Source organism: Opisthorchis viverrini (genome assembly GCF_000715545.1).
Source record: "Opisthorchis viverrini unplaced genomic scaffold opera_v5_780, whole genome shotgun sequence".
NCBI lineage: Eukaryota > Metazoa > Platyhelminthes > Trematoda > Opisthorchiida > Opisthorchiidae > Opisthorchis > Opisthorchis viverrini.
The window spans coordinates 1-9619 of record NW_008752462.1 but is presented as its reverse complement, the minus strand read 5'-3'; the positions used below and the strand labels follow the sequence as shown (position 1 = coordinate 9619).

Genomic DNA, 9619 nt, shown 5'->3' with positions numbered 1-9619 from the left:
TATATATATATATATATATATATATATATATTGTTGCTCAACCATTGTGCACTTTTAGTGAAGAAATGGCAGATGGTAATTGCGTGTTTGTTTCCCCAAACACCAAACATTGGACATGACGGGGTCGTTCGTACACATCATAACGCTGCACCAAACAAAACACATACCTCTGCCTTGCGTTTGTGCACTTTTAGTGAAGAAATGGCAGATGGTAATTGCCAAAGTGTTTCCCCAAACACCAAACATTGGACATGACGGGGTCGTTCGTACACATCATAACGCTGCACCAAACAAAACACATACCTATCACTGCCTTGCGTCGTTCTGTCTCTGCTTCTCGTTCGATAACCTTCTGGCGCTGGTTGGCTATTAGTAGCTTTGTTTTTTCCGCCTCTACTGCCTCATAATTGCGTCTGATTGCGTCCGGAATTTTCGGTTTTGTGACCCGCACGGCTTGAACGAATAGTCCAGGAGCCATTACCGTAAGATCTTCCTGTAAAGTTCGCTTCAAGTATTCATCAATTTGATCTGAATGGAGAGATATCAAGTTCAAATATGAAGAAATACCGAATTCCAGTGACGTGGCAGTTTAGTCAAATTCCAGAATTCCTCAGTTAAGGCACCTCAGACATGGGTTCACGATACTCGTCGATCAACAGTACATAGAGTAGCAAAAGAATATCACCACATTAAGTGATAATCTAATTGCGGCTGACTTCTAGTTGGCTTGCCTGCACGGGTCTGTTAGCCCTTTGGCCATTTCGTCAGAACTGATAGAGATATCCTACGATATGTTAACATTTCTCTCTCTCTCTCTAACACTGCTCTCGTAGAGATAAGGATAGTGCCCCTTTCTCGGGATTGACAGAAGCGTCGAAGCAACCCAGAAAAGTGGAAATACTACATTTGCCCCAATGTGCAAAAACCTTACGAATCGGCTCAAACAGTACAGATGTACATACCTTGTATACCACACTTCAAACTTACTCATATTGTGACTACGAAAGAGCTTAACGATTCGCCTCTCCGGCAAGATGCTGCAATTGAAATCGTGTGCATTCGTGTGGCTCACAGATTCGATTGACCGGTCGGGTGGAACGTTTCATCCACCTGGTGATCATAATATCGAAGTCGGGGGCGAGATGGCCCAAGTGGTTAGAGCGCGAATTTACTGACCGGAAGGTCCGCGGTTCGAACCCGACTTCCACCACTCGACTTCTCCTGTCTAGGCTTGGGCAACCTGGCAGTATCCCAGCCCTCGTGCTTCCTTCGGGTGGCATGGCAGTTAGGCACCGAAACGGTGCTACAGCTGAACGAATATCGAAGTCCGTGGTGAGCTTTATATGTGGTATCCCATAACTTGTTCCACACCTGTCTGAAGGTTTTACCAAACTTAACGACGTCGACATCTGTCTCCACCTTTGCTGCCACTGCAGTCCAACATTGTTTCCAATAGTCTTTGGTAGCACAAGTTTCAGTGACTGGACTAGTGGGTCAGGCTAGTGAACGAAGACAGGCGCAATATGAAGTTGGTATGCTCACCGAGCTGAACAGTTTGGCTGCAAACGTCTCATCACCAGCCGAGCTGACATGCTTTGCGCATTGAGTGGAATTGCGCCGAGATTTAAGGTACCAATAGAAATGCCCACGTGAACAACCAATGGTCGGTCAAGGTCGACCTGGGCGAGAGGCACGCGCAAGAAACAATCATCTTCACTCACAACGCACTGATTGTGACACTTCGACCGGTAATGAAACGGTTGCAAACAAATTGCTCACCTCAACAAACAACCCAGCGGTCATTCACCATTTCATCCATACGGTGTTGATGTAATTTTGATTTTCCGCGATTGTCCCACCACAATCGGGATGATCCCGAACACCTAATTCGGCTAAGCCGGAGCTCCAGTTCAGTGCGGAGCAAGGGGTCGACAATACCTTTCGGTTTCTTGACGTCGCATTAGCCAAAACGTTTCTGCTGCGGGTAAATAAGAACGTAACTTGATCTGTCCAGTACATTTTCACAGTTTCGTTAACATGAAATACATGTTAATCATCATCATCAACAGCATGACATCAGTGTTCAACACCGATGCTTCGCTGCCGTACAACCATGACTTATTTAAAAGCCTTATTGTAAAGAAAAGAATAAAGGTGGACGGGGGAGGGATTTAGGGCTAGCTTAATACAATCATTCCGAGGCGCCTACACCTCCAGACATTCACTCAGGCAATCTGGATAGAAACTGACGACAAGAACGCCACTGACATCGGTTGGCAGCCATATCTTGTAGTGTCTCCAACCAATCACAGTGAGGATTACGCGGTCCCCATCCTGGAAGGCGAGTAGCACCGACAGCACGTACTGTAGCTTGATACACAAGTCCCTTCAGATTCAGGGATAAACCATTCTGACGCCTTAGGTGTCTCAAGTTAGCAAACGCGGCCCGAGCCTTGCAGATTCGTGCATTCACCTCATCTGTCACACTACAGAAATACACGTTAAGCGTTGGGCAGACAGTGTTTGGAGGATCTGTATAAATGGCATGGTAGATGCACAATGAACGTGCATATTGAGAGAATTTCGGAAAACGGATTCCCCGAGATGTTTAGTGTCAGGACACGCCCAGACATGGAAGAAGTACGTGCGCAGAGAGTGACGCATCCCCAAGGTAACCATCGGTTCGACACGTCCGGAAGGTGCGTTGGCGGCTCTAACTAAACACGGCTTAGCAACATATGACCAGGGTAGTGGGCCTGAGATTTGTTCATGACTGGAACATCGCTATTGGTTGTACGGAGGGAACAAGTGATCGACCATATTTGGCCATTTAGTCATCCTATATATTACGCAGACGCTCTCTATGTTTTGTTCTCGGAATACAGCCGTGTCCTCAGTTCTCTGTCTTCTCCCTGTCGCGTAGTCTGGTAGGCTCAGTGCAGGCGTAGCTCATAGACGACCACCCACGATACAACATTTAGTATGCTATTTGAGACCACCCTTCAAGCAGAAGACTTAAGCCGTCAACCTTGAAGGTGACCATCTACACAAAGCTAGCATCCCAAAGCGACAATGGAACACCTAAGGGGGTACCAACAACTTCGGATGGAAGAACGCTCAATCCCGCTTGGGTAAGTATCCACTTCGGCGAAAACACCAACGATAAGATACCGCTCCGTGACTCCTCTGTGACGACAATTTTACTCGCTTGTGAGTGTTTCTTGAGCCACGTCGACTGGACGACTCAAAACTGTCTGAAAAAATTACTCACCACATGCCGTCATGCAGTAGAATTGACGAGGGTGGTTGCAGCTCGCCTGGTCAATACAAATCAAACCGGTTGGATTGTTCAACGTGATATGTCGAGTGCCACCAAATCGATCCACTGTTGGACAAAATGCATTGGTCACAGCAGACGTGATCGCCATTCGAGTAGAGCAATCAACTTTGCGTCAGTAAAATCACCATGTGTCTTGGTCGAGCAGCAACGATTCCTAATTAACTCCGGTTGAGTGCCTTCTTTTTACCATCCACTTGACCACCTAATCTGGTCGTTGGTTTCAAAAGAGCTTGGTAAACAATCAGTAGTTTTTATTTGGGCAAAGTTTCGCTTTTGACACAAAAGCTTCATCAGGCCAATGAAGATGGCCTGTAGGCGTCAAAAGCAAAAAGTTGCCCAGATAGAAACTACCGAATGTTTACCAAGCTGCTCTGAAACGATGACTTCTGAATCGGTCGCAAACTTTTTCCAATTGATTGAAAACAACTACGGACCATGGTCGTTGATTTGTTCGCTGAGCTTGGTATTTTGATTGCAAACGTTTCATCACCAATCGAGATGATATCATCAGTGCGTTGTTAGGGAGGGTGCTGGTGCGTAGCGATGAGTTGGTTGTTGTGCGTTGAGTGGTGTTGCCTGTTTGTAAAGCTGCTAGCCGGGGCTGACCTTTGATCACGGTTGGTTGCTCGGTCGGGCGGTTCCATTGTTTGCACTGTTATCCTGTGTCCCGGTTCGCAGATACCCAGGTGACCACTGAGCTTGTCATCCTCGTCCGTGGGCACACACGGACAACACTACCTAACGCACAACACCCAACTCATCGCTACGCACCACTAAGCCCCTTAATAACGAACTGATGATGTCACCTCGATTGGTGATGAGACGTTTGCAATCGAATTGCCCAGCTCAGCGAACAAACCAACAACCATCTACGATACCCGAGCTACCAACATTTTTCTCTATAGAAAACCACATATTTTAATCGCGTTCCATTTATAACTGTATTTTCTAGTTGCGACTTCATCGAAATCAACTTTTCAGGTGTTGTGATTGCGCGAACCGGTGTGGTCTGACCAACTACGAGGATGGTGGAATACTTAATTTTAAAGAGCTTTCGTCTCCACATTAAACATGTCGGAAGCAAAGTGGCTTGCAGGCCAAGAAAAAAGATGGTTGATGGACATCACTGAACAAAGTAAAATCCAACTTTCGGAAATTATGACAAAAAATTTCAACCCATCGGGATGTAGATTAATGAAAACGCGGGAAAATGCCAAAGAGATTAATAACAAACAATGAACTCAAAGACGCTAGTAATTAACCTGCTGATTTTCCAAACTTCCTCTTGGCTAGTCCTGAAAGTTTTATGTGGACTATGCGACCCTTCGGATTCCTTCCGCACCTATGGCGGAACACGAGGAGTGGCGTGTGCAAGAGTTCCAGACAACTACGAGGCCAGGTAGACCAATGTTAGGAAAAACATGTTTTGAGCCTGTGAGCACCATACGGAAAAATTCACGCGGTCCGTTGAGACCGCCCCAGTAAGTTCGCCGTAACGAGTCCTTGCCGTCAATCCTTAGCAATGTCAGATTCACACGCATTTATTTCCCCGCATTCATAAGAAATAACAAAAAGGCGGCGCCTTGAATGTGGAAAACAACCTTACCAAACATTTCGATATACACTTCTTGCAAAGTATGTATGCTGCAAAACTGATTCAGTTCATGATGGATCTTGTTGTAGATAAGGGTTTTGTCATAATCTGCCGTGTAGTTCTTGACTATGTCGAATACTGTAAATAATCCGGAGGTGAAGTAACGAAAGGGAAGATTTACCACTGGGGGCCGATAGAAAGTTGACAACCTCCACACGGTCGAAATAAATGACAACACCACCACTATGAGAGTAGAAATGGAAAGAAACATGATCACCAATATTCGCATCCGAGAGCGAACGAAGCGTAGCATGCAAAGAAGGGAATGGTCTACTAAGCGGCGTTTATACTGCACAACATTTTGTGTTACGAAAGTGTCGCTCCGTTTTCGTGTTGTTTTATACTCTATCAGGCTTGAATCATGAATCTAACAGCTTAATAGTCGTCGATACGTGCACACTGGATGAGGACTTCTCCTGACAGGAGTCAAAGTAAGGCATTACACCTAACCCACATTTCCAATCGATCAGTAGTCCCACAGCCAAACATTTAATTTGAACACGTCATGTGTCGGGTGAAGAATGTACTATCCCCGACTGAAACGAATTTACAATGCACTCAGCTCACGCAAGTAATCAACGTCTGTGAAATAAATGAGCCTTTTCTTACCACTCAAACTGAATACTCGATTAAATATGTTCTAATTCCGAGTGAAAAAAACGCGCTCAACCAAGGGGGAACCACTGTTCATGCTTGTATCACACTCAGCTCATCCAGTTGCTGGACTGAACCAAAATCAGCTACTCTACACTTTCCAATCGCCAAACTGAGCAAGATTTTGTTATGGAATGAATCTACAGACCATGTGTGCTCAGTGGGGTACAGTGATCTCACACACTAAAAAAAACAATTCGTTCGGCAGGAGTCAGCCCGGGTTTCGGCTGGGAAAGGTGAGTATCTGCTTCCTTGGGGTGTGCACCCCACGTCGACCCAGCGAATCGACCATCAACGCGGTCGAATCGTAATCAAAGCCGCAGTGGTGGCCGTCGCTGAGTGGGTGCTTGGGTTCGTCGGGCCCTGACTGAAGACGAATGAGGATGGTAAACGCACACGGAGGGCCGGCAAACGTAAGTTTCCCCGGTTGATTTGTGATTGGAATCTGCTGAAGCTGGCTGAGAGCAAAACAAATTTATTCCAATGATAAGCATTCTCAGTTGCTTTCTGTTGGCATGAGGTAATGGAATTTTTCAATTAAGATTTCGTCCATCAAGCGAAGCCAACTTATGCCGAAAATCTGTACAACTGAATCATCCTTACTGAGAACTAGTAGCAGTGCGCATCTAACTAGTCTCCCACTATTTCGAGCCGAAGATAGCTGTATGGTTAAGGCGCGAAATTACTGAGCGGAAGGTCCGTGGTTCAAACGCAAAATATGCATGTTGAACGCTCTTGTCTAGGGCTTCGGCGACCTGGCAGTATCCAAGGTGTTGTGCTTCCTTCAGGTGGCACGGCAGCTATGCACTAAAAATGCTGTTGCAGATGGACGATTACTACTTACTACTAATAATCTCCCACGAGATTCGAACTGGTCAGCTTCCGATTTGCAGTTGGGTACAGAACGGTTCGGCCGCAAGCAGCTGATCAGCACAGTGACCAACTTGCACAATAAAAATACTGTCAGTGGGTCAGTCTTCCGGCTGTAAGCCGTGTATCAAAGTTAAATGATTCCAGAGAGGAAAAGGATAATAATAGGACCAAAATCACGCTTTTTAGGTCAGTAGACTGATGTTGGATGTCCCATATGAAAAAGAGTGAAAGAGCTACGCAGCGGTGATAGGTTTGATGCAAGATCGACATTAGCTGCGTAACATAATCAGGCCTATCAAGACCACCAACTATTGGTTTGTTTCATCGTGAGATCCCAATCCAGAGAGACGGTAGTTACGAACGAGAGTGAGCTGCTTGGTGAGAGCCTTTATGATTCGTTGCCAAGTCATGGACTGATCAACTCCGGGTCCTATTCACCCGACGCATGGCTGAGCAACGAGGACTGTGAGGGCAAATACCCTACCATCAAGCGCATCTTGGCACTACTGATTTGATTTTCCAACCGAATCCCGCAGTGTTTCGGGGGCGGCGATGGTCAAACAGAGTCTTAGAATATCTGTAGCAGCCGTCTCGGATTGATAAATTAGAGCAGATCGAACCGCATATTGTGCACTTTGCCCTTGAGCGCCAAACTGATATTACGTCGGCGCCATAAATGCCGCAACGTCATCCGGGGGTTCCAAATTCTGGAATTTGTTCCGTATTCCACAAGTCCCCAGGAGCAATATGGATATTGCGCCTCTGGACTTTCCGCGTCGATCGCCTTGGCCTACGGAATGAAATATTTCCACCTATCACAGGTTTCCAAACGGTGAGCGAATTAGTGCTGGTAGGGGTGGTCGAGGGCGAGAAATGAGAGTTCGACTAGAGGAAATACTTCCCAACCACCCCACAGATTCAACAAAAGTCGCCAAAATCGAGTCTAGTTCGCCAGACTATCAATCAAGAAATCGACTAGGAAGATCTGGGGGACAACAACTACGAGAAGTCGTATTATGAGGCGGTTTGGGAGCAAAGTCGTGCTATCCTCTACGATGGGAGTGTGAAGGTAGTAAGGCGTTGTTGTTCCTAGGCGACCAGCAACTACATATTCATAGTAGCAGCGATGCTGCCTTCCTCTGACAAAGAACGGGTTAGAACAGGTCAGCCCTAAAAACCGCAAACTCCGATCATCCAAGGATTGCCCGTGACCGCTGGCACATTACTCAATACGGTCGAAATACTTTTAAAACGAAAGAATCCGACGCTGCCCAAAAGGTACCTGCTGTGCGCAGCTGCATTGGGAGTGAGACAAATCCTTACTCCTTGCGTCTTCGGGCCAGGCCAGTCCCCTGCAGCCAACTGGGTCAGAACATCGATCCATTGGCTAAGGGAAGGGTCTCTCAAGAAAACCTTCCCCGTGGATGTATGCTGTCTCCAAAACACTCATACAAGATCCCACTTCAGGCCGTTTAGGACGAGCTCGAATTTTCCACATTTCACTCTTCGGGTATCTGGTGATCCTGACGCAACGGCTCGTGGTGTTGGGATTGCACTCAATCTCAAGGCTGAAAACGCTTCATTGGACTGGATGCCAGTTAACAGTCAGCTTTTTATTGCTGTGCGGTTGTCTGGCTCAATTGAGATCATCATCATCATCATCGGCAGCATGACATCAGTGTTCAACACTGATGCTTCAACGCAGGTCGATGCGGTAGGCGGTGTTTATTTGTCTCAACAGCACGCGCCCCGACAGACTGCAAGTCTGAGACTGAGAAGGATGGGGTTTGTCGACATCTGTCGCGACTGCTTTGAGCAGCAAGAGGGATGGATATAGTAAACCTTCAGGTGATATGAATGCCCAATTTGGACGACTAGGTCCGGAAGAAGCACTGTTAGATGTCAGATAATGGTAAGCAACTGCTTCCGTTGTGCTAACCATCTTCTGTTCCTGGCCAGTACTAACTTCCAACACAAGCGCTAACATCCAGTTACTCGGAGGCCACAGATCGCAAGGCAGTCGCAGACTCAACAGAGTCATGCGACTATCACATACCGATGGAGGTCTTCAAGTAAGGTTTGTCGTTCCTCCTGGGGTACGCAACTTGACTCTCATCAAGCCACTGTGCGGTTTCAGTTAGTGCTTCGCTTTCCGTCAGAATTACGCGTGCGAAAGCGGAGCAAATCCATTAATCAACTTCGACAAGTTTCAGTAGCTCAAGAGTATCCATGTGACCTGGCTATTGGAAACGCACAGCCATACGGATGAAAGAGATTGCTTGGAGATTGAATGTAAGCGGGTTAAACAAGCTATGCTCTCAGCATTCAGAATTGTCCATCGAAGCCATCAGGCTCAACTAAATAAACACTGGATATCGTCGAGATCAACAGATTTATTGTCTCCACAAAGGCCATAGCAGCAAGCGACTATGATGACGCACGTAGATCCCTCAATCGCCGGGTAATCAGAAGTTCGAAGAATAACAGAAAACGTCGGTGGATTTCAAGACCCAGGATATGGAGAAGGCTTCCGCTGCAAGCAACAATCGCGTCCAACTGATCAAAAAAAGACGGAACGAGAATTCAACCACAAAATCGTCTTGAGAGATGGGCTGAGCACATTCCAACTGGCATCCTCCAACACAACTGCCGGAAAAACCCACCGGGTCTGAATGGAACATCAACACCGACCCACCATCAACAACAGAAATAAAGAGTAACATATCGATCCTTCAACATGAAAAGGCACTTGGCCTGAATGGTTCCGCACTTTTCAAAGGTGGAGAGGTCCCGTGAACAGTCTGACAACCATACTGCAGATGTTGAACAAAAAGAGAATACTAGTCGAATGGAGCTCCTCGGAAATCATCCCAGTCACCAAAAAATGGTGCAAGGACGTACCCATCCCATCTAAGTTGCTATCTGGCACTGTTTGGCGCAGGTTAACATAGTATCAGGAAAGGCACATTCGTGAGAATCAAGCTGAAATTCGCCCTCGCAGAACATGCATCAACCATATATTCACCTTGGGACAAGTCCTTGAACGGAGCCACGTCCCGAGTTGATAGATTTTCTTGATTTAAAAGCTGCTTTTGACT

General features: G+C 46.5%; 2 protein-coding genes across 2 annotated transcripts in view; both read right to left on the bottom strand.

Annotated features, from left to right (window-relative positions):
• The window catches only part of T265_12075 (hypothetical protein), a gene marked incomplete at both ends in the record, with an annotated part of 17772 nt that extends 12187 nt beyond the window's left edge, over window positions 1-5585 (bottom strand). The window contains 2 exons of the mRNA XM_009179023.1: window positions 304-528; window positions 4947-5585. Of these exons, the coding sequence (XP_009177287.1) occupies window positions 304-528; window positions 4947-5247 (526 nt within the window). The remainder of the gene's footprint in view (window positions 1-303; window positions 529-4946) is intronic.
• Window positions 5586-5860: 275 nt separating this feature from the next.
• Window positions 5861-6106, bottom strand: T265_15727 (hypothetical protein; the record flags this gene model as incomplete). Its single annotated transcript, XM_009179022.1, has 1 exon — window positions 5861-6106. A coding segment is annotated over one exon (243 nt), but the record flags the coding sequence as incomplete, so codon positions are not given.
• Between the last annotated feature and the right edge of the window lie 3513 nt (window positions 6107-9619).